Raw genomic sequence first — 25,351 nt, forward strand, 5'->3', positions numbered from 1 at the left:
CAGCACACAAGTACAACAAACACATTATTTTCTTTCTCTGTGGACACAGTGAAAATAAACATAAAGGTGAAGCTGATTAGTTTATTGGAAAAGTGCAATTTATCCTTTTAGGCTTAAACATCACAAATAGATGCAGCATTCTAGTAAGTGCTTAAAGAAGTGTCCGGTTTCCAAAATACAAGAGAAAAATCATAAACACGCCACATAGCTCACAGTTTCACCTTCCCAGGTGTGCGGTGGCGTTTGTAGAAATACAAAGTCAAAAATTAACAGCAATAATTTGGGTTATTCAGCCTAACAGGTTATATTCCAAAAGTTATATTTTCAGCCTGTTATTCATTCTTTTAGTAAGCTAAATATTTACTTTACAAAAAGTAAATGTTCATTTATTGTATTTGAAGCAAAATATATTTAGATATGCAAATTACTTAAATATTTAGTTAGCAACCTAAATATTTAGCTCTGAGTGTTTTTTTAGTTCTGAATCAATATTTAGTTTCTAACGACATATTTAGCTCCAAACTAAATACTTGGCTTGCTAACTAATGCTAAATATTTGCCTTGCGAACTAAATATTTAACTCAAAAATAAATATTTAGCTCAGAGTTAAACATTTAGTTAGCAAGTTAAATATCTAGCTTGGCCCAGATTTTATTTTGGCAGATATTTTCATCAATTAGCAAATTAATTTGAATATTAGTTAAATATCCAACTCTGAGCTAGCTATATACTTATTTCCAAACTTGCTAACTAAATAGCTCAGAGTTCAACATTTAGCTAGCAAACTATATTTAGCTAGCTCAGGCGTTTACAGAGGAGGTTAGCAAACCCAGCTTTTACTCTGACAGACACTTCCGCCTACTGGCAAGTGAATTTGCATACCTAGCTCTGAGCTAGCTCAATATTTAGTTTGCCGTCTAGCTATTTAGGTCAGAGCTAAATGGGTACCTCCGAGCTAGTTAGCTACCAAGATAGCTTTTAAGTTTGGAGCTAAATATTTAACTTTCAACCGAATATTTAGCTTGCTAAGTAAATATTTAGCTTGTACACTGAGTAAATAAAAAAAAATTAATTACTAAAAATGAATTTGTTTCTCTTGTAATAGGCTAAATGACCCACATTATTTCTGTAAATTTTTGTCTATGACTTTGCAAACGGCACCGCATCCTCATGTGACGGGCAGATTAAATGAACCCAAACACGCTGAAGATCGGAGACTGCACCGTGGCCTTTGTCGGTATCGGTTTCACCACAACGTGCGTGTGGAGTTTCTGCCCGTACGGATCCTCGGACCTCTCCGGCTCTGCTGCCTTGCTCCACAGACCAAAGGGAGGATGCGGAACAACAATCTGGCTGTGGAGGACCTGATGTCCTTGGAACTGGAAGGGGCAGCAGCTGCAGAAACTCACGGAGCGATGTGAAGTCAGATCCAGTTTCAGCACTTCTTTTTCCGCAGAGCTGCGCCTGCCGGATGAGGAGTTTGCGGATTTTTGCGCGTCATCCTGACTCCTTCTCCTCTTTTCATTCTCGCCGCCATCAGATGTCCCCGAGCTGCTGCTTCTTCTCAAATCCAAACAGGGTTTGTCTCTCCTGGCTTTGGTTAGCCTGGGTTCCTCCCAAAACGATGCTGGTAGTTGTCGTTTCCGCATCGGCACCTGGTCCATTACGCCGCCGACGCTCTGCGCATGTTGCGCATCGGAGCTGGCCTCATCCGTCGCAGTCGCCCTTTGACGCTCAGCTCCTCTGGCGCACCTGTAGTCCGCAGAAGTGAGACTCTTAGCTCTAGGGACTCTGGAGAACTTCTGTGAGAAGCGCTTGAGCTGCTTCTGTAGGTATTTCCGGTGATCCACGGAGCGCCTGCAGGGAGCCGACTTATCCAGAGCCGCTTTGATGTCGCTGGACGCCAAATTTACAAAGTTGAGTAAAGTTTTAACTTCGCTGTCTGCGCTTGACATCTTTACCAGAAGCTCCTTGGCTCACTTCATGAGTGCATTATAGAAATATGAACCATAATCCACCGACACAATCTGTGAAATATCATAAATTAGTTTAGATTTTTGCGTAATTGCACACCAATAAATCTCCGCTTCTTAAACTCAAGCTCACCGTTTTAGTCGAAGCTTCCCTCCAGACTGCAGAGGTACTTCAGGAAGCTGAATGAATATAAACCCTTTGTAGTTATGCTCCTTCCCTTGAACCAATCAGCGACCCCAGGCCCCTCACAATGCACTCCAATCAGTCTCCAAGCGCCTTGGTATCAAATTCTTCACCAGCGCAAATTGCTGCCATGGAGATCTGGAAAGCCCAGCCCTGGAAACGCGATATCCCCCCCCCCCCCTCCCCACCCCAAAAAAACCCGCTTCTAACTCTGCTCCTTTTACGCAAAAAAATATTTCAGCATAAATGAAATATATCGCATTGGACATGCTTTAACTTCCTGTTGCACGGGTTAAAGTTGAGGTTTAATGCCTTCCACATGATGTCAGCTGTAGGATTTGGTGGCGGCGGGGGGATCTAAAGAGCGCATAACCATGGAAAGGGGCTTGAACGCTCAAGAATCTTGTCTTTCTGTTTGCCCCCTCAATCGAGCGACACAAAGGCTGAATTACTCATTCAAACCTGGCGGGACAAAGGGGAAGGAGCTGGATAGCACTCCTGCATTTGTAGTCAAACATTTAGAGACTTAAATCGAGTCGTCATGAAGGAAAAAAGACTCGGACAAAGCCCATAGAATTGCCATCAGCAAACATTTTCCTGTGTCATATTATGGGGTCTCCATGGCTCCCTCTGGCCGGAGGACAATGGCACAAGTTTGCACACCCGAATACTGTCACCCTGCCAACCGCAGCAAGGGCCCAAAACAGGACAATCCCCAGAAAAGCATGGGCTCCACGGGGAAGGCTGCGGCGGAGGGGGAACCGGACTTGTGAAATGCTAATTGAGCTTCATCCCTTTATTGAGCTGGGGAAGTGTCGTTCTGCTGGAGCTCAGCGGCTCAGACAGGAGAGGCGATAACTGAGATTACTTAACCTTAAAAAGCAAAAAGTTAAACATTTTCAGACAATCTCAGATATATTCTGGAATAAACTTTTTTTATTTTTTTAGTTTGGAAAAAAAAATCAAAAATTTTCTAGAAAAAAATCTGAAATTTTGAGATTAATCTCTGAAATTTTCTAGAAAAAAGCTCCCGACTTTTTTGAGTTTGATAAATAAAAATTTTCTAGAACCTCCTCTTCACCAAAAAAGTTAATCTTAGTTTTTTTTCTAGAAATTTTCTAGAAGAAAAAAAGTTTAAAGTTTTTACAAGAAATTATTTCACTTTTCAAACTACAAAATTATTTTCTAGAATTAGTTTTTTACGTTTGAGAACAGAAATTTCCCTTGTTTTTTCAAAAAAATCTCTAAGGAAATAAAATTTCAGAGTTTAAAAAGTTGGAAATTTGCTAGAAAAAAATGAAACTTTAAAATTAATCTTAGAAATTTTATGGAAATAATTAGGACATTTTTAGTTGCAAAAGTAATCTTGTCTAGAAAAACTCAAGATATTTTTTAATAAAGCAAAAAAAAAATATCTAAAAAAGGAAATTTCAGTCTCAAAAATCAACAAAAAAAAATTTTTTTTTAGAAAATAATGGACATTTCTAATTTTCAAAAGTAAAAAATAATTTGAATAAAACAAGCTTGTCCATCTTTCAGACAATTTTAGAGAATCCAGAAATTTTACTCACGTAAGAGCAAAAAGTAAAAACACTCCGAAAAGTAATTTTTCTCGAAAAACTTACTCAAGTAAATGTAACTAGTTACTATTCATCTCTGCTGATATGCGATGCTGTGATCATGTGATGTGTTTTTAGATAATTTAAATTGGAATAAATGTGTAGTTTACTTTTTTATTTACATTTCAGTAAAAACTTGAAAGTCCTTTTCTCCAGTTTTGACTTTAAACTCTCTGGACGGAAGCGACTGATAGTTAGTTAACATCCACGTGTTTCTCCAGGAAAACTTGCTGAAAATCGCAGACATACGTCCCGATTTACGGCCGTTTATTTGGAGATCGATCGACTCCTGCGCTGCGTTTAGAGACGTTGTTCCTCCGGCTGGTTTCTCTGGTTCTGGAGTTGCAGTCGGGCCACATTGTCCCCATCCTCTGGCTCACCTCTGTTTAACTGAAAAGGCTGGTTAACAATGGGGTCCCCCGCCCTCCACCCGCCTGTCACCCACCCACTCCTGTGCTTTTGAAGTGAGGAAGAAAGAGGAAGAGGAAGCTCATCCAGCATCCATCAGTGGTTCCCGATAAAATGTTTGTGGCTCATTTTAGGCTTTTCTTGGTTTGAGTTTCAGAACTTTTTACACTTTTACACAGATTTTATTCCAGCTCTAGGTGTCCTGCACTGCAAAAATACAAAACTTTACCAAGTATTTTTGTCTATTTTTTAGTACAAATATCTTAGTTCACTTGAAATCAGACAAAACTAAGTTATAAGTAACTTCTCAGGAAGACATAAGATCTTATTTTAAGTCACTCTTAAGACGTTTTCCCCGTTTTATAAGTGAAATAATCTGCCAGTGGAACTAGTAATTTCTCATTAGCAAATTATTCACTTAAAACAAACTCTTATGTCTTACTGAAAAGTTACTCTAAGTTAGTTTTGTCTTATTTCAAGTGAACTAAGACGTTTCCACAAACTATAAAAAATACTCGGCAATATTTGGTGTTTTTATGTGACAATTTACATACAAATTCATGATAAATCTTTAAATCCATGCAAACTACACAGAAAGCTGCAACAGAACAGCGTCATTATTTTTATTTTTTCATTTAAAGCACTAAAATAAAACTGAGAATTAAATGAACATAATGTGATTCACACTCCTGTGGTTTTATGTGTAAACATTCAAGTAAAAACAAATACATTCTGAAAATTGAACAGAATATTTTATGATTTTAGTGCTTTGTTGATGGAGTTGGAGGAGATTATAATGCAGATTGAAGCCTCTGTGTGTTTCAGAGCTGGTGGCCTAAATCCTCCTGACTACCAGGAAAAAAATATTGTCCAATCACCATTTTTTTTTTAAATCCCACATTCTTTGTAAGGTAATAAAAGGTTTTATGCACTTTGTCTCTTCCCATAAAATGTGTTATTACTGATAAACGCCATTTTTATGAATTAGAAAAAGGTAAAGTCCCACCCCTTCACATGTGGTATCATTGAAAAGCCCTAAATGTCCTCTGCAGATACCAAAAGGAATTAATTCAGTAGAATGCAGGGGGTGGGAGATATTCAAGTTTAGAAATGTCCTCTACAGAGGACAAAAATGAACTACTGGTAGTCAGGAGGATATGAGATATTTAAAGCACATAATGTTGCTTTGTTTAGACTTCTTCTGTGTCAGTCAAGCGTCTGTCAAATGACTAAATATAGAAACCTGAGGAAAAGTCTTAAACCTTCTTCCTGTTTCTCATTTCAAGCAGCTATTTTATAAACAAGAAAGAGTCACTTTACATTTTAAACAGATGCATTTGGAGGTCAGACTTCAACATGCAAGTCTGTGTTTTTCATTTTGTATGGAGGCGAGTTTCAAACAAACAGGGCTGCAACTAATAATGTTTTAGTAATCGATTATTCTGACAATCAATTTGATTTTTAAAAATGGAGAATTCTACAGATTTTTCATAGAACCACTTAAGCTTATTTAATACTAGTATTAGAAATGCATTTAAAAATGTTGTCAATATTTAACAAAAAAGTATATTCTATAACAAATATTTTTTAATATTTTAAAAATAAAAATATTAAAAGTCATATTTTTCATAAATATCAAGGAATTAATTACTTAAAATGAGCTCATATTTCTAGCTAAAAATCTACTTGTAAGTTAAGTTTTGTATCATTGCAAGTGTATTAATATATTGGCTAGAAGCTAAACCAAAAATACTTGGTAAGATTTTGTGGTTTTGCAGTGTACGTAGTCGCAGTCCTGTTTCCTGCTTCACACTTTTCACTAGATGGCAGTGTACTTCCACTGCTTTCTGACCCACTGCACATGTTCAACCAGATCCAATAATGTTCACACACACTGATATAATAAGAGAGAAACACAGATAGAAAAGATAAAGGCAGCTGTGCTAATCTTAGCTGAACATTATTATTCTGCGGCTGACTGAGGGATGTAAAATCTTTTTCATTTCATGCACTCGGCATTTTCAGGCTTTGTTTGCTAAGAGATGCAGATTAACTATCTTGGCAAGAAAGATAACAGTGAAAGACTACAGTAATTATATAAAGAGGCTTCCCTATCAGTTTATACGGCCGTGATGTATGTTGTGCCAGTCTGCTGGTTGTTGGAATGAGGTGAGGTAGCAGGAAGGAAACAGGAGGATGTAGAGCTTTCCTCTTGTCAGATAATCAATACTGGGACTGACTGCTGGAGAGGATGGATGAGCAGGAGCCGCAGACTATATGCCAAGCTTGTTCCATCTTTCAAAACTCTGAAAAAGCTCTGCAAATGCAGCCTAACATGCAGTGGCTGAGGATTTTCCACTCTAAAAGTCATCCACAGCTCTTTGTATGAGCTCATCCCATTACTGTCTGTGAAGTGCTTTTTGATAGGCAAGACATGTGATGAATGCTCAGCCACAACAAAAGGCTGCAGGGCTGGTTACTGAATTCACTGATCTTAATCCAAACCGGTTTGAATCGTAGGCTTAGATGTTATTTAAATTATTTGGACTGAGCAGACTCGGTTGGCTCCCGTTTCAAATATTTAAACCCCCAGGAAAGGAGAGAGGACATTAAACTGAAACTTATTATTGAAGATGTGCAAAAATGTTCATTTTCGAACACTCAGCGGAGTAGGAGGAGCATTTCTGCTTATTGTTTGCTTTAAAAAAGGCAGAAAAATCTCATATTTTTACAGGTTTCTGGTGAAGGATCAGGGTTTTATTCTCATTGTCAATCAGGCGTTTGAATGTCACGTTGGCTCCCTGGTACCGTGTATGACTGGGGGCTAATTTCATAACCGTGCCCAGAGAAAACCACCAACAACATTATGCAACTCCACTCTTAAAATCCGCCCATTGTTGTCTCATATCTTCCACTCTGCCCCACAGCATCACCCACTATTAATTACAGCCAAACCACAAATTTACATACAGCACAGAAAAAAGACAACCTTTCATTCCCACTGTCTGACTGCGTGTTATTCTAAAGTTCACTGCTCTAAATCGATCGACTCGTTTTTATCTTGTATCAAAAAGTCCGAACTTCTTTCCATGGCGCGAAGATAAATACATGTTCAACTGCTGAATGCTAAAAAAGAAGCTGAACATTTGATTATTTTTTACTGTTAGATGTGTTTAAATACTGATTAACAGAAAATTATAGATTTAAATCATTTTCAGACAGCGCTGAAAACCAACCGTTTATTGGCGTCATGTATTTTTATTTTTATCCGCCTTTCCGTCATCACCTTCATAGCAAATCAGTATTTTTTTAATGAGAAATTGACTTTACTCTGCCATACTATTAAGTTCCTAACTTAAGAAACTTATCAAGTGTTTATATTTCAGAACAGCATAAAGAGAATTTTTCATCCCAAACCGGACTGTTTGGACCTTACCGCTACGCCGTTATGGTTGAGCGCCGCCATCTTTGTTTGTGTACCAACGGCTCCGGTTAAGAATGACGAGCGGCGCCCTCTGCCGGATGGCGGCCAAACTACAACACTGAAAAAACCGATCTAATGAACGTTGTTAATCGATTGGAACTAATTTTAATCAAATAAACCATTAATCTGCAATCTTCTGGATTATGTGCTAAATGCCAGAATAATTAGAGATGTTTTTATTTTGAAATATAATTTAGAAGTTTACATCCAACAAGATTATTCTGCTTTTAAACCGTTTTGGAAAGCCCAAATAAAAAATATCCTTTTGGTTATTTCATAGCGTTGGAGGCGTGTTTTGAGGTTTGATGAAAGTAAGGTTAGAGTTTTTGACTATAATGCCCACGGATATGCTCAGATAGACACTAGGTGGCGCTAGAGTGCCTTCTCTGTTTTATTTTTACTTTATTTTTATAGTGTACTGAGCGGAATACAGTGCAGAATTGTTTAAGGCAATGGCCAGATTACACATTTGTTACATTTAGAGGAAAACAAGGAAAATTGCACCCCAACCAAAGTCGGTGGCAGCATCATGTTGTTGTTTTCCTGCAATTAAAGCTGCAGTGATATTTATTTTTAAAAATATGTTGGTTTTTTATATTTGTAAAAACTGTCACGATGTTCTGATGGTCTAAGACAGATAAAAAAGAGCTCCTCTACTTTCTCCCAGTGCTAACTAGAAACAACCAATCAGTCAGGAGGCGGGTCTTAGTGCTATCAATCACCACTCTTTACAGCTAGCAAAGCCTGTTGTAAATGCTAAAGCTAATTAGCTTCCAATGACATTAGATGTCCAGGAAGATTTCTCTGTGATTAACACATTTAGCAACAAGTACATGAGATTGATCGACAGTGCTAAGGTCAATCAATCGATTGGTTGTTTTTGGTACATTTTTCAGAGTAGAAGTTGCGAAAATCAATCTTTTCACACCTTTTATGGTTCCTTACTTTTCATTTGTTTGGAGGCATCGTTAGCACGGAGACTACAAAAAACATGCCACAGGTGTTAAACAGCATAAAAACTGTTAAACTGCCCAACTTCAAAATGGCCGCTGCCTTGTTTCCTCCATGACATCCCTGAAACTGGATGACTGATTGCCATTCAAAAGCAGAACCTAAAACATTCACTGTGAAACACAACGGACATTTTATATTGTAATTCTCAAATCTGCCACAGGATGGAGCGGTTTCACCCCTGGGGAGAAAAATTAATAAAAAGCTGATTATAAAAAGTATGAAGGTTATGAATACCAAGAGATATGAACAAACAGGTGTTCTGTCTATCTGTCATATACCTCGTGGTAATGCGCATTCCCACATCGATGTTACGTTTCTTATAAATCCGTCATACCTCTAGAAGTTTCGTTTTGCGTGTTTTATGTCTCGGAAGTTTACGGTAAATAAAAAATTACATTAAAAAAATCTAGTTTTTTCCACGCAGTGTCCAGAAAGAGACGTTGTTCTGCTTGTTGCCTAACAGCTTCGGTCAGCATCCAGCGTTATTCATGTTTTTTTTTTTAGAACATATTCCGTGCAGTTTTTTTTAAAGAAATATTAACATATTAAAAAGGTAGATGTAATTAAAAGTTACATACTGACATCCTACCCTATGTCAGATCCTGTTTTCGGTTTACGGGTAAGAACTGGACTTTAACATTCAAATTTCGGTTGAAAAGAAGATGAAACTCTTTTTATTGTGGCAGTTTGAATCACTGTTTATACCGGCCCACTTTTGGGACTTCGCAGCGCATCAACCACGACTTTAACACGCAACATATATACCTTTATGGAGGAGAGAAAGAAAGAGAGAGAGCGAAGGGAAAAACATAAACAAAGAAAGAAAGCCTGCGCTGATTGCTTTGCAGCCAACCACATGGAGCTGCTGCTGTGTTTTGGAGGAGGAGGAGGGTTAGTTCGTGTCGGGGGAGCTGAGGTGAGTGGAGATGCGCCACTGCCCTCCGGACTCGCCCATCCCGAATCTTGCCTTGAGAAGTTGAGGTGATGCTGCTGCGAGGACCCGTCTCTGTTTTCTTTCACTTCTCGATTTTAACATCCCCCCTCCTCCTCCTCTTCCTCTTCCTCCTCCTCCTCAACTTGGATGGCTTGAGCGGCTCGTCCTGCGCTCTTGCTCGCCGTCGCGGAGAGATGTAAGGTCTGGGCCGTCCACCGCCCTCACACTGCGCGGAGCAGCGGCGTGATTCAGGTCGCTATCTGACAAAGAGAGAGAGAGAGAGAGAGAAAGAGAGAGAGAAACAAACACACACAGAGAGAAAAAAAGGAAAAAAACTACTTTGGAGATGTGAATGATCGCGGGTTTGCTGCTCATCCCACCAGCTCGCCTGTCCTATGCGATCGACAGCGGGATGTGAAGAGGAAGATGATTGGGGCATAAACTATTCCCGGAGACGCCTGTCACAGCTACAGCCGCTGAAGTGGAAAGGGTGGATGGTTATTTCGCAAACACTTCAAGCCTATGTATACTACTGCATTCATTTGTTGGAAACGCTTCCTAGTATCTTCGAGAACAGCGCAGGAGGAATGCTGCTCCGAGATCTGATGCCATTTACTTTAAGTTTTTGGCCTTTTTTCATCGCTCACTGTCTCCTGTCACAGCTTTTACTCTCGTGCAAGGTAAGCATCGCGTTGAGGTGCATGAAGGGGGGAAGCGGGCTGCACGGATCCGACTGGAGTTGGATGTTTAACTAACTTACGGCGGTCTGTTTATGCTCATCGTGCTGCTGCTGCTGCAGCTGCTACTCTACGGATGTGAAAATAGTCTAGTTTTTAAAACATCTTTGGATATTTAGTTTCAATTCTAAAATTACAGATTTTTTTTTTTATTAATGATCATGAATGACGTTGATTCCACATAATAAACAGAAAAGTAGGATTTCGCATCTTTCGCACATGAGGAGTACAATGTTGCTCTGTATTTTGAAGGTTTCCACTGTTTAACACGTTTAGTTTGATGCTCCTTACTCTTGAAGTGAGAATAAACACCAGAAAGTCACAATATCAAATTCAACTGGACGATAAATTGCCCCAGAAGTCATTGCAGTAAACGATAATATCGTTGTTTTGAGACCATTTTCAAGTAATATAATGGTGGTGGCTTAATAATGGGGAAAAAACACATTCTCAAAGGAGAATAAACTTTAAATTTTAACAAACATTTAACACTGGAACTGGAAGACAATATCAGAAACAACCAATAAAATGAATTATGAAGTCTCTGTAAACAAAAAAGGGCTAGTTGAGACCAGAGCACCAGACTGAAGAGTTTTGTCATCCGGTTTTTGGTAGAAAGAGAGAAAAGAGAAACAATAAATCAACAAAATAGAATTTATTAAGCTTGTTTTAATTTATTATAATTGATGTATTGCGACAGAAAGCTGTTTAAAATAAGGGTGTACCAATAAATCAGCTTCGATTTCCTTAATTTCTGGGGATCAGTGATCGATCGATACCTATATGTGAAGCCGATATTATCAACCATTATTATTTAACTTGGCAAAAAGTCTAAAAATCATCCACTGTCCTCTTCTTGCTCTGCTGTGAGAAAAGTTTGACTAGACCACCTGCACAAATATTAAAACATAAGAAAAACATGATTTTACTTATTAGAAAAGCTTGGTTATAAAAAGATGAATACTTTGTGTTGTGCTAAACGTTTTGCACTGACAGAAAATTACGTTGGCAATAGGGCCGAAACGATTAATCAAGTTAATTGTGATTATTGAATCGATTAATTGGTATCAGTCAAAATTGGAATCGGCAGGTCAAGCTTGTTAAAGATTGGTAATCGACCAGAAAGGTGCAATCGGTGCACCGACAGTTAAAGAGAAGGCAAATAGGTCTCAAAAGAGCTTAAAATCCTTCTGTTCAGAAAATAAGAGAACATTCAGAATCACTGCTAACACAGCTACATCTGGCCATCCAAGCAAGTTAACCTCAAAAGCAGGCCGCAACATGCCAAGAGAAGTTAAACCTAAAATGTTATCAGGCTCTTGCTACTGTCAAGCTAAGTTTAAGTTTTATGGCAGAGATGAAAGTTAAAGTATTTCTCAGGACAGAGGACACGTTTGATGTAAACAAAAATTCAGCATTGCAGGAAAATAACTTTCAGATGGGAGATCTGACCGGGCTGCACAGTGGCGCAGTTGATAGAGCTGCCTTGCAGCAAGAAAGTTCTGGGTTCGATTTCTGGGTTCGATTCCCGGCCCCGGTCTTTCTGCATGGAGTTTGCATGTTCTTCCTGTGCATGCGTGGGTTTTCTCCGGGTACTCCGGTTTCCTCCCACAGTCCAAAAACATGACTGTCAGGTTAATTGGCCTCTCCAAATTGCCCCTAGGTGTGAGTGTGTGTGTGCATGGTTGTTTGTCCTGTGTGTCTCTGTGTTGCCCTGCGACAGACTGGCGACCTGTCCAGGGTGACCCTGCCTCTCGCCCGGTATGCTAGCTGGAGATAGGCACCAGCACCCCTCCCGACCCCACTGAGGGACAAGGGTGTAAGAAAATGGATGGATGGATGGATGGATGGATGGATGGATGGATGGATGGATGGATGGATGGATGGATGGATGGATGGATGGATGGATGGATGGATGGATGGATGGATGGATGGATGGATGGATGGATGGATGGATGGATGGATGGATGGATGGATGGATGGATGGATGGATGGATGGATGGATGGATGGATGGATGGATGGATGGATGGGAGATCTGGCCAGCTTCAGAGAACTATCATGAGTTTTACTGTGTATCAGAAGGTGAACCATCTGTAAAAAATAAAAAATGTAAATAGAAAAGAAAGAAAACTAAAGTGGAAGTGGACCCTGAAATATGAAAGCAAACCAAAATATTTCTATAAATCCACTAATAACTGGTGAGAATAAAGAACTGTAAAGTCTTGGGATGAAGATTTGAAACAAGCTAAATGCCTCAAACGTCTCATGGCTGAAAGTGAGAAGAGTGAAAAACTTTCCTCAGACTGACTGACGTTAAAGACTGGCTGCAAGAAGCATCTCACTGAAATTATTCCTGTCATTTCGGTTACTCTTGGGCTCGATTGAACAAATTTAATTTCAGTTATGAGAACAGGGTTTGGGTCTCTTTCTTTCAAAATGCTTTCATTTTAATCAGTTAAATAAAAGCTGATATTTTTTTACTTATTACAAAAGATTAGTTATTAAAAGAGGAATACTTTGTGTTGTGTTAAACATTTATGCATTGAAAGAACATAATGTTGATAATAAGGCTGAAACGATTAATCGAGTTAATCGTGATGAATCAATTATCAAATCAATTACTCGTTAAGAGACACTCTAAAATGTTTACTGAAAGAACAGCAATTAAGTCATAACTGTACAAAAATATCAACAAAAGAAAAACTTTGTAAATGTTCTACCCAAAACTCTTCATGTGACAACATTTTAGCTTCACCTGGTTCAGATTCTGTAAAAAAGAAATTTCTTATTAAGCACCTTTTGCTTTCTAATTATTAATTTGTTAAACCCAAAAATAAACGACAGATTAGCCATACACTGTACTGATGATAAGTCAACAGCTTATCACATGTTCATGTTTATTTTAGCTCCTTTGATACAAATAATCAATCATTCACTAAAGGAATGTTTTTGCATTTTAGTTCATAAAATGTTTATTAAAAAAGAAATGACTTATTTATTTGCATCTTTTAATGTGTTTGTATTGTGCAAACAAGCATAAATGAAAAATCTGCAGAGTGTCACAATTTTTTTTTATCCGATTAATCATCAGAATAATTGATATCAATAACTAAAATAATCATTAGTTGCAGCCCTAATTATGTTTGTAATAATTTTAACCTGATTACAAATAAAAAGTCTCCATCTGCATCAACAACCTGTGCTGGACGGGTCACTTTTTTACAATTCTTGCAGTTTGGGACCGCACAAAATCAGTCCAACGGCCATAAGTGGGCCCCGGGCCGCACATTGGTAGGGGTAGGGGTTTGGTGATAGTTTTTAGCTATTACCCACAGTTGTATTGAAATGTTTTAATTAATGAGTAAAACATTAATTTTAGGGCTGCAACTATCGATTAATCTAATGATTAATCGATTAATCTAATGATTAATCGATTAATCGTGTAAAGAAAATTGGCACATTCTAAAGATTTTTTTCATTTAAAACTAAGCATTTTTTCATTCAGTGTTAGAAATACATTAAATGATGCAAATAAACACGATTCCTTTTTTATAAACATTTTATTGCCTTATATGCAGTAACACATCATTCCTTTATTGAATTTGAACCAGGTGGAGCTAAAACTACGGTACTTTAGGAGATTGAGTAAAACATGTTTACACAACAAAGGTGTTTATAAAAAAAATTTTTTAATGCAAAATACATGTATTTTTGTAGTTTTATCTTAATTACTGCTCTGACCATGTAGAATTTTCAGCAAATTATTTATTCCCATTAACAATTAATTAATTACTAAATAATTTGAAGATTACTTCATAAATAATACTAATAATGATGAACGTTTATTTGTAACGCATGTTTTCAGCAACAGAACAGTTCAAAGATCATATAGTCGCCTATATGATCAATTATGAAACCGACTAATCACGATTAATCATTTCCTATTAATTTAGGTTTTATTAAGCAACTTGTTCAAAGATAATTTTTTTAAATCAGATGAAATTAGGTATTGAATATTTAATTGTGTGTCCTAATTGGTCCTAATCAGCTCTCCTGTTCTGGGAACACGAAGTAGCCAGTTGTGTTTTCTGTTCGCAGCATTCCCACCAGGATCCCTGCAGCAGGCATATGTTACTGATGACTACTCTAACCTTTGCCCCTTGCAGCTGCCTACAGATAGTGGTGAGATGTTCTCCACATGCACGCAGTGTTACCAGGGTTCATGTGTAATGTGATCTGCTCGAGTTTTCGAGTTTCCAAGTCCACCCACGCACACTCCTCGGGGCAGCCTGCTGCCCACTCTGCTGGTGGGTGGTTTCTTACAGGGAGAAACAGCAGCAGCAGCAGCCGCAGCAGCAGCCGTCGACGTGATACTATTCTGCATGTACTACACACACACACACACACACAGCAGCCCCAGTGACAACAACAGTGGAGCTGTGATGTGAAAGGAATGCTGAGAGGAGGAAATCCACGGTGCTGCTGAGTGTACACTGCTGATGCTACTCCTGAGTAACGCGCTCGCTCTTCTTCTGCTTTCTCTCGCCATAAGGGAGAGATCCAGAGGTCATGCTCGCGGACGGTGGTGGAGAAAGTTGGCGAACAGTGCCAGGTGGCGTGCCACTGTAGGAGATACCCTCCCCTCCCTCCGCCTCCGCCTCCTCCACCGCCTCCTCGGCTTCTGGGAACCACAGGTAAGAACTCGAATCCGCTCAGTTAAACAACTGGTTTATTTTCTTTCACATGTCTTTTTATTAATTAAAAAAATATATATTTTGATAGATATGGCACAAAATCATGTGTAGTTGTCAAATTTTGACAGATTCTAACCTACACTAGAAGTCAAACAGTGCAAAAATACAAAATCTTACCAAGTATTTTGGGTCTAATTTCAAGTATTTTGGAAAATAAGACAAAACTAACTCAGTAACTTTTCAGCAAGATATATGATTGTATAAATAATTCCTTAAGTACTTGTTCCACTGCCAGATTATTTAATTTTCCAATGTTTTAAAAGAACAATCTGGAAGTAATACTTTTTCATCAATATTTAGGAATTATTGATTTAAAACAAGTTGCTGTATCTTGCTGAAAAGTTACTTGGAAGTGAGTTTTGTCCTTCCAGCGTACTAAGGTATTTATGCTAGAAACTTGAAAATACCTGGTAAGATTTTGTTTTCTGCAGTGCAATGGCCAGGCCAATACACTGCAAAAACACAACATTTTACCAAGTACTTTTGTTTAGTTTCTTGTGCAAATAACTTAGTAAAAATAAAATAAGACAAAAAAATGACTGACAAGAAACTATCCAGAAAAATATAGAAGCTTGTTTTAGGTAAATAACTCCTTAATATAAATTTAATTGGCAGATTATTTCACTTATAACATGGTAAAAAATTATTTTTCTAAGTGGAAATAATCTGACACTGGAACAAGTGCTTTTAAAATCCATATTAAGGAATTATTAACTTTAGATAATCTCCAGTATCTTGCTAAAAAGTTACTTGTAAGTTAGTTTCATCTTATTTCAAGTGAACTAAGACATTTGCATTAGAAACTAGACTAAAGATACTTGGTAAGATTTTGTGTTTTTGCAGTGTTCATCCTGATATTGTCGGTTTTGCACCAGTTCTTCCTGCAGTAAACGCCTACACAGCATAATGCTACCACTCCTATACCTTACAACTGGAGTGCATGTTTCCATTTTTACCTCTGAATGTAACAATGATCGTTATGACCAAACAATTCAGTTTTAGTTTCATCAGACCACAGAATGTCTCCAAGAATCAACTGCAAGATGTAAGCTAGCTTGGTTAGTTTTGTCTTATTTCAAGTGTATAAACCAAAAACAATTGACAAGAGTTTGTGTCTTTGCAGCATGTACCTCAAGTAACAGAAAAAGTTTAAGGAAACTATTTGGAGCTTTTCTGTTTTTGCGCAGGGGGGAAAATGTACCATCAGCCCCCCTGAGATTAGTGCAATGAGTGCAGTTTTGCACTCTTGCATCTGTGCATGTAATAGAGCCAGCAGGATGCTGACAGCTGAACACAGGACTAATTTATGCTGGGTCTGACTTTAGGGAGTACCCAACTGTCTGAGAAATCCAAGCCTGCTGGGCCGCCATGCTCAGAGGTTCAGTGGTAGGGTTTTCCCCGTGAGGAGCCCCGCCGCCCCCGATCGTAACACAAAGGAGTTCGTTTAATTCGCTAATAAGGTGCTAATGAAACAGTGCAGCAGTTCCACCTTCAAAGTTTAGCCGGCAGCATGAAGAGACCATGTTGGTGCTGATGCACACTGGGCTCTTACAGTACATCTGTGCTGATCTATTGCTGGTTGCGGCAGTTTTCTGCTCCTCATGGGGCCGAATCGTCTCACACTGTGAAGGTTTATCAGCTGGCGGAGTGAGAAAACCAGCAGAAACCAGATATTAACACTAAACTGTACTGAAGCAAGAGTAGCGCTACTTCAAAACATTTTTATTCAAGGAAAAGTAAAAAAGTGTTTGGTAAAAATGCAACTCGAGTTCTGAGTAACTGATCAAAACAAAATTTAATATTTAAAAATTACATCATCAGACTGATCAAAATATAAAGTTATGTGTGGACCTGTCACAATGAATCAATTAATCGTATAATAGTTTTTTCCCCCCTTTTCTTTCTACCAAAAACTGGATGATTAAGCTCTTCAGTCTGGTGCTTGGGTCTAAACTTGTACATTTTTTGAAAGACAATTTTGTTGACAAAGACTTCATAATTTATTTTGAATGATCTGAATTCACCCTAAGAAAAAATAGCCAAGCGTTTGGAAATAAATGATCATGTTTCATCTTAAAAATCTGAGCATTTCTTGCTAAAAGTTTTTATGATTGTATGATCTCAAGCATCCAGAAAAACAGAGCGTTGAATTATGGGACAGGCGGAGCTGATGATGCAGCCCTTCTGCGCTGCACTTTGGAATCACTCACCTCTTATCCCCGAGAAAAGAAGAGCACTTAATCAGTGGGTAGGAAGGTTTTAATCTATCACTCCCAATGATTTTCTTTCTGTCCGCTCAATGTAGATGGATCTCTTCCCCGCACTCCCCACCCCGAGAGTTAAAAATCAAGAGTTATAGACCCTTCAGTGCTTGTTGTCAAGGTCACTGCATGAGTGCTGCCACGGCCATCTGACTGCAACCAAAGGTGGGGGTTTGGACGCCCAATTGTGCCCAGTGATTCATTTACCTTGTGCTGCATCCGCATGTTTTCAGCGTCCAGCAGCAGCAGCAGCACATCATAAAAAGTATAAGTGGTCCAATTTATATTCTCCCCTAACTTAACACAGAACTGTTTGCAGGAGGTGGAGACAGCATGAATAATTTATTTTAAGAGAGGGCTTCTTTTTTTTTTTTACTACAGAGAGGCATAATTATCTTGATATTCCCCTTGTAACCTGATTTGAAGAGGTCTTAGAGCTGAAGTTCTATAGTCTTTAAAAATGCATCGAATATGCATGACCGACATGAAAAAAAAACTAGGACAATGACTGGGACCATATCTGTCTGCCAAAAGGAGGTAATAAAAGGTTGGAGAATAAGAGTCTGTGTGCTAAAAATGGTTAATTCAAAGGACTGGAGCCTCATCACGCTGCGGTAGATCCTTAACACCGGCTGAATTAGAGTCTTCAGCCGGTGACGAAACGCTGGATTAAAATGAGAGTTTGGCAGAGAAGAGCTTTTAAATTTACAGCGACTTATGACAGAGCCATCGCTTCACTCTGGGGAAATGAGCTGCACCGGAAAATCAAAACTTAGAGAAGAAGTATTTGTTGTTTTGGCTTAAAAAACATCACATTCAGAGTTATTAGTTTATTGTTTAGGCTGTGTGATGTATTTCCAAGGTGATAAAGGTGATAAACATTTGCAGGCGACTTCAATGAAATTCTGCATGATGCGTAGAGAGAAGCTGGAGTTGCTGATGCACGTAACGTTACACAACATCCCGGTGAGTGGTCCGACTCCACGGATCTAATGTGGAAAGAGCAGGAGGTTCTTGCAACGGTAATTTGTGTAGACAAGAGTGCTGGTGTAAGGGGGGCTGACGGGTCCCTAAATGATTCATGGTGTCAGGCTGGATATCTCTGAACACTGAACCCAAGACCTGCAGAACCAGCGAGGACACAGGAGCATCCCTGCTGCTCACCTATTGGTTTGGGTAAAAACGAAATGCTTAAAAATTCAAATATTTTTTATGGTACCTACATTTTGTTTAGAGCTGAAATGATTAATCGCGATTAATCGATTACTGAAATAATCATCAACTTATTTAGTAATCAATTAATCATTGACTGACTCAGAAAAATGTCATTTGGTGAAAGAACAACACAGTCACAGCAGTAATTAATTCAAATTTGTACAAAAAATATTTACATTGTTCATTTAAAATAAAAAAACAAAAGAAATTCTGTTAAAAAAATCCTGTTGAGCCAATTTTGGTGGTAATTGGTAAATCCTAAAAACATTCAACAGATCAGCCCTAAAATGTACTGATGTTAAGTCAAGCAGAAAAGGTTGATGCTAAAAGTATTTTTTAGTTGCAGATGCATCCTTTGCTACAAATAATCACCAAAGAAAATCTATGTTTTTGCATTTTAGGCAGCAAAATGTTTAATTTCTCATCTAAAACACAAAAATACCACTAATATTATAAATACATTCTAGAAATAATGTTTTCCAGATGTTTTTCAAGCATTAACATAGAATAAGCCTGTGTTTAAAGAACAATTTGTAGAATGTTAAATCGATTAATCACCTTAATTAATAGATTACTAAAATAATTGTTAGTTGCAGCTGCCCTAAATGTACATTTAAGGTGCTTTTATTCATTCTTAAATGTATTTACATTACTTGAATTTGTTAAATTGGTATTAAATGTTCCTATTTTCAAATATATAATTTTTCCACGATTGAACATGAATGCTTCAAATGTTTTGGAAATGCAATAATAATTTAATAACACATGACTCCATATCTCTAGTAAACCAACCATGGTACATTTTTAAATTTATTTCTAATATGATCATAGAATAAGCTTAAGTGGTTAGAGGTTAGATAAAATCTGCAGAATTTTCCATCTGATTAATCGATTAATCGCCAGAATTAATCGATTAACCAATTGCAGCTGTAATTTTGCTTAATTTTCTCCATTTTGTCAGTGGCAGAGCACAAAAATCTGCAGAATTTTCCATCTGATTAATCGATTAATCGCCAGAATTAAGCGATTAATCGATTGCACCTGTAATTTTGCTTCATTTTCTCTCTCTTTTCTCCATTTTGTCAGTTGCAGAGCCCATGGTGCCGTTGTTGAGGCCCTGGTGGATGGAAGTGGACATTATAGTGCTTGGGACAGTGAGCTGTGCCTCAGTTGTCTTCCTCCTTTCTGCCATCATCATCTGCTACAAGGCTATCAAAAGGTTAGAGGAAACTTTTTATCATGCAAAGCACCTCGCAGCTGAAATGTGGTATTCAAATAAATTTGATTGATTGAAATGTTGCTGTAAATATTCAGAAATTGTTTTTGGTACCACTTTATTTGACGGGGTGTGCATCAGACTGACACGACACTGTCATAAACATGACACCTGTCATGGAGGTGAACGAGTCTCTATGAATGTTTATGACTGCTGTCATGAAGTGTCATTCGGTAAATAATGACACTTTTAATGCAAAGTTGACCATTTTAATGGACTTTTAATGCAACTTTACATTAAAAGTGTCATTATTTACCGTCGTAAACATTCATAAAGACTCGTTTGTCTTCATGACAGGTGTTATGTTTATGTCAGTGTCATGGCAGTCTGATCCACACCCTGTCAAATAAAGTGTTACCTTGTTTTTCGATAGAGATGGGGAACATCATTTATGATATAACATTCTCGTGTCTGTGAAACATAAAAAACATTTTGCATGTCTTTATGTGGAGTATTTTTTATTGTGACAGGCCTAAATATAACAACAGATTTTTATTAAATGCGTTGTTGACCATTGCCACTCTGCTGAAGGCACAGAAGTCACAAGAATCAATCTGCAAGCCGTTAAAAAACACCATCTTGCTTCTGTAGTCTCTCAGCTTCTAGTTTTCTGTCATTTCTCAAAGTGCAGACTGAGACGATGAAGAGAGTCCAAACGCAGGTCAGATCGATTAAATAAAATGAATCGTTAAACAAACTGCAGCGCAGGCAGGAAATCACACATCAACTGAGGAAAGCAGATCCATTTAATACACAGATGAATAATAATTTAGTATTTAGATAAATACACATTACAGGTGATAATTAGAAAAACTGGGCCCAGAATAAAGAAACAAAACAAAATCCAAGTTATATAATTAAGAGGAGGAGATCCACAGGCTTGTTCTTCAGCGTGGCTAACCAAAGAGCAAACACAGCAAACAATATTGCTCGGAACATTTCCATATGTGACTAATGCTTTGGAGCCGGCTTTGTGAAAGTGAACAAAAGAGGCAAGAATTGGGATCCCAACACAAAGCGTTCTGAGCTTCCTTCCCATTCGGCGAATTAAAAGATAAAAGTTGAGCTTAGCGCCTGCAGCAGCAACAGATTCAGACTTTGTTTTGAGCTGCTAGTGTCACACAAACTGTCTGACCTCCAGATAAACGTACAACCAAAAGTTGTTTACATCCTGCTTTTTAGTGAAAAATATAAACGTTTCTCCTGTTTCTGCTTCTTTTTGTCACATTTATCTAATAAATCCATGTAATCAGAGAAATATAAACTCGATAAGTACAAAAAGTAGTTTTCAAATTGATTTTCTATTATCTGTTCATCTCATGAGTTTTAGTTTTGCTTTATTTTAGGATTTGTCCCTGCTTTTCATATTCAGTTAATTCCTTTGAGATTTATTTTAATTCTTTATGTATAACTTTGGAAACCTCTTTTCTGTTGTTTGGTTCTGTTCTCCTCAAACCTTTTGAATCTTGGTGTTTGTTTACATTTCTGTTTCCTTGTTTCTTGTGTTATTATTACCATCAAGTTTATTTGTGTTGCAATTTCAGCAACAAAGCAATTCAAAAAACATGATAAAATTATAACACAATAAACAAATAAAAAGCATTAGATTTGAGTGGCTACATAAAGAGAAATAATAAGCTGCAAACGGAGTATAATTAATGTATTTTCCAGTTTTTACTAGTTGCAGGATAATAACTGGGAGCTCTAAGGAGATGGGTTTTTCAATTGGTGTTTTAGTTGTTTTTTGTTTTTTTGCAGTTTTCTGGAGGTTTGTTCCAGATTTGTGGTGCATAGAAGTTTTTTTTTAAACCCTCCTGGATGAGTCACTGATGGGCTTTTGGAGTAATTTTCACTGGCAGGCCACTTCTGGGAAGGTTTCATGTTTCTCTATCTGAAGTTGATGGCTCTCTCTGGGGTTCACTGGAATCCCAAAGCTTTAGAAATGGCAGACAGATGTCAGTCTGTTTCTTGTCGGTGTTTTCACATCTGACGGTCCGGTAGACTCGGTTCGACTGGGAATCAAAACTGCTACGTTTGTTACATTTTCAGCTGCTGGGGTTTTATTTCACTGCTCTGTGTCAAACAAACCAAACTGTTTGAAAAACCTGTTCCCCTCCTCGCCTGTGGTGGCGCTGCAACAAGAACTACAGGAAGAAATGACACAAAAACCTCAAAAGAAGACATGAACGCAACTTTCTTCTTCATGGAATGTCAACAAAAAATGGAACGGCATCAAATTTTAGCGGTTGTAGGATTTCTCTTTTGTCTCCGGTAAAAGATGATGAGCCTTTTCTCCCGCTGGTGGTACTACTTACCCAGAATTCCCTGCTCTGTAGTCCACTTCCTGCTTAGCGGTCAGATAAGCATTAGCATCATGCCAGAGTTCACTTTAAGTGAATTGAAACCTTGGTTTTAGACGGAACAGAGTTTAGAAACGGACTTTCTAAAAAAAAATCTGGAGTTGGATTAAAGCGGATTAAAGAGGGCTGGTGTGAACGCACCCTTAATTTTCAGAGCACATTGTGTATCTTTATAAAACATGTTAGCTTACTTCATGATCTGGGTGTAACATTTACTGTAGCTGTTTTTATTTTACGTTTTCTCTCTGAATAAATAAAATCATAATTTTAAACCTACTTTTCGTATTTACTCAGGTTTATCCAATACTAAAGTAGGTTAATTGATGTGAAACAGAAGAAAACTGTGACTAAGCAAAAACTTAAATGCGCTCATCTCATGCATAATTTGGCAGATTTACACTCTCAATAAAACATGGAGCAAACATTGATCTCACACTTCATGTGAAATCGGCTCTCAGCCTTTAAATTAGGGGCTATTCTCTAATTTATTTATGCAATTTTAAAGATATTTACTTTCATTCCTCTGTATATTTATGGACATGTATTAAGTGTGCTTCCCTCAGCAGAAATCTATTCCACCTCCTCTTTATTTAAAACAACAAATGGGCAAAGTCAGGGCGTGGAAGTAATGGGTGGTTGGCTCAGGAATTCATCAAGGCAATCCTCCATCCTCCCGTAGCCAACAGGCACCATTTTTAATGCAGCAGTGGTAAGAACGTGCCGTCGCAATACGAGCTGGGGCTCCAAACCCAAGCCATTATTTATGGATTAATTTGCGCAGTCATTCAGTGGCAGACCACATCTTTTATACATGCAAGAAGCAGGTTGTGTCCTTAAGCTTGCGAGGCTCCAGACTGCAGGCTTCATCATGCACGGCTCCAGACTGCGTCATTACGCATTCATCAGTCACCAGCCGCGAGGTGAGCTGCTCGGGTGAAAGTATGACGCCATGAGCGCGCTGATCGTCCAGAGGAAAGGACAGATGTGATGTGTTTACTGAGCAGGGGCGTGTCTAGATTTCTCTCTGTGGGGGGCCACAGCCTGTAGAAGGGTGGCACCAGTGGCGCAACTACACATTATTCAGGTGGATGCGAAAACATAGATCCCCGCCCCCCACTTCCCCCGACCGAGGGAAGGAACGTCAGGGTCAAGGAGCGACGCTCACTCAGCCCCCCCCCCCCGCCCCGAGGCGACGATACGTGAAAGGTAAAACTCGCTACATTTACCTCGTTATGTGCGCGAGGTGAAGGAGCGTAAGGCGCGCAGAAGTGTACAGGAAAACATCATTGGCGCGCCGCCCCCTCCAGACGGGGTTTTGGCGCCCTCTCTGGTGCTGCGCCCCTATGCGTTGCATACCCTGCATACCCACTTTTTGCGCCACTGGGTGGCACAATAAAATTGCAATTTCATCTAAATTTACTGCAGCTTTAGATTGCAATGAACATTTATTTACCCAAACAAAACACATGAGTCTGTTTAGGATGAGAAAACTATCAAGTAGATTTGTTTGTTACAGTGGCATTGTTTTCCAAAGTGGGAGCATCAGAAATTTGAAAGTAAGATGAGAAAAAAAAAATCTTTAAATCAGAAATTTTATTTTAAAAAGTCTGTTTTTCAGTCATTTTTATATTACATAAGTTAATATATCTTACTGGAGACTGAAATTGAAAAATGAAATAGTCTTTATTTTCATTTGTCATTTTCATCTTTGAGTGGCTGCAAGTCAAATTTCATCAAGTTGCTTTGAAATGACAAGAAAAACACGAAAGGAGGAAACGACTAAAAAACCTAAGCTGCAGCGATTAAATACAATTTTATGGGATTAGTAAATGGTATAAAATATTACATATTTTCTTATCAAAAGAGAGGACAGAGGTGGAAAATGTTATTTTATAAATTTTACATCAGACTAAAAGAAGTCATCAAATATTCCCAGATAAAATTTCCAACACAGAACTCATAGCCAAGTAAAATCAGAAGGAAGCATTTATGCTAATTAATTATTGAATGATAAATAAAAGTGAGAAAAAATACGTAAAGATAATTCAGTGTTTCTTTACATATTTTGTAGAATTGTCTGGAAAAGTTTGGGAACATCGAGGCTAATTTTTCCTGCCTGCTAGCTTAGCATAGCTTAACTGGAGTATAGAGACTCAAAAAAGGCCATTTGCTGGAAAAAAAACCATCATTAATCATCAATCGCAGTAACGCAGTCTGCTTGTGTGGAATTACCAGTAATCTAATTCCTTTCTTTGCAATTATAATCCCTTATTTCACTCGTTACTTGAAATTAGTGAGCTTTTTCACGCCCCTGTTCCTGAAGCAAGCGAAAGCAGTAATTCAGTGTCCTGGTCAGTAACAATGTGAGAGAGAGTTTGTCACTGTGAAGAACACATTTGGTTATATATAGCCCTTCCAGCCGCTCAGTGGTCCGGGCTTTCCCAGTGAAAACCAGCTGGCCGAGGGCCAAAGCCGGAGCATCACAGACTGAAGATGAGCCAGCTCTGCAGGTCCCAGCCCTCCTACCCTTTAGTTAGTGCTTATAATCTCAGTCTGCCAGTCATCTGTCAGAAGCAAAGGGGCTGAAGCAGAATAACAACTTTTCTAACAATCTTTTTCTAAAGTCAACAGCACCAGGGAGTGAGCAAAGGATTCAGACACATGCTGCGTTTGTGTTGCTGTGCCATCCAAAGCAAAAGACATGATGCTGCAGTCCAGGCAGTTGGCCATCTACAGAGCCAAAACAATGAAACCCAAACCATCTGACTGATGAATCCTTTTCCTAATCACTCCCTGCTCTGGGAGGCTCGTCTGAGGATAATTCAATCCCAAACAGATGACCGCAAACGGGGAGGGGGGGGGAAGTATAATCTCCAGGGTTATAACAGTTTGGGTTTCTTCATTATAACTTCAGTTTGTTTTGCTGCAACGTTTTGTTTGTCTAATTGAGTGAGTTTTTAGGAGTTTGTTTGCTGTCTTTTATTAGTCATTACTAGTTAAATGTTGTTTAGTTTCACTTTTGTTTTTGTGAGTTATATTAGTAGTTTTAGTTTTTTCATCACTGAAAACTGAGACGGGTAAGACCAATCAGCGCCAAGGAAAACAAATGCTGCTCCTGGATTGGCTGCTTT

General features: G+C 38.3%; 2 protein-coding genes across 2 annotated transcripts in view; one reads left to right on the top strand and one right to left on the bottom strand.

The window, feature by feature from the left end:
• Positions 1 to 67: 67 nt before the first annotated feature.
• On the bottom strand, positions 68 to 2,198 carry LOC103458937 (protein FAM181A). Its single transcript, XM_008400083.3, has 2 exons — positions 2,107 to 2,198; positions 68 to 2,027 (listed from the first exon to the last, which is right to left on the bottom strand). The coding sequence occupies exon 2, from the start codon at positions 1,953 to 1,955 to the stop codon at positions 1,185 to 1,187; it is 771 nt and encodes a 256-aa protein (XP_008398305.1). The 5' UTR covers positions 1,956 to 2,027; positions 2,107 to 2,198; the 3' UTR covers positions 68 to 1,184.
• A 7,391-nt stretch (positions 2,199 to 9,589) lies between these two features.
• The window catches only part of prima1 (proline rich membrane anchor 1), a 28,142-nt gene continuing 12,380 nt past the window's right edge, over positions 9,590 to 25,351 (top strand). Inside the window, exons 1-3 of the mRNA XM_008400079.3 lie at positions 9,590 to 10,296; positions 14,907 to 15,048; positions 19,671 to 19,803. Of these exons, the coding sequence (XP_008398301.2) occupies positions 10,012 to 10,296; positions 14,907 to 15,048; positions 19,671 to 19,803 (560 nt within the window). The 5' untranslated portion in view covers positions 9,590 to 10,011. The remainder of the gene's footprint in view (positions 10,297 to 14,906; positions 15,049 to 19,670; positions 19,804 to 25,351) is intronic.

The sequence above is a fragment of the Poecilia reticulata genome, chromosome 22 (assembly GCF_904066995.2).
Source record: "Poecilia reticulata chromosome 22, P_reticulata-male-v2, whole genome shotgun sequence".
In the NCBI taxonomy this organism is placed as follows: Eukaryota; Metazoa; Chordata; class Actinopteri; order Cyprinodontiformes; family Poeciliidae; genus Poecilia; species Poecilia reticulata.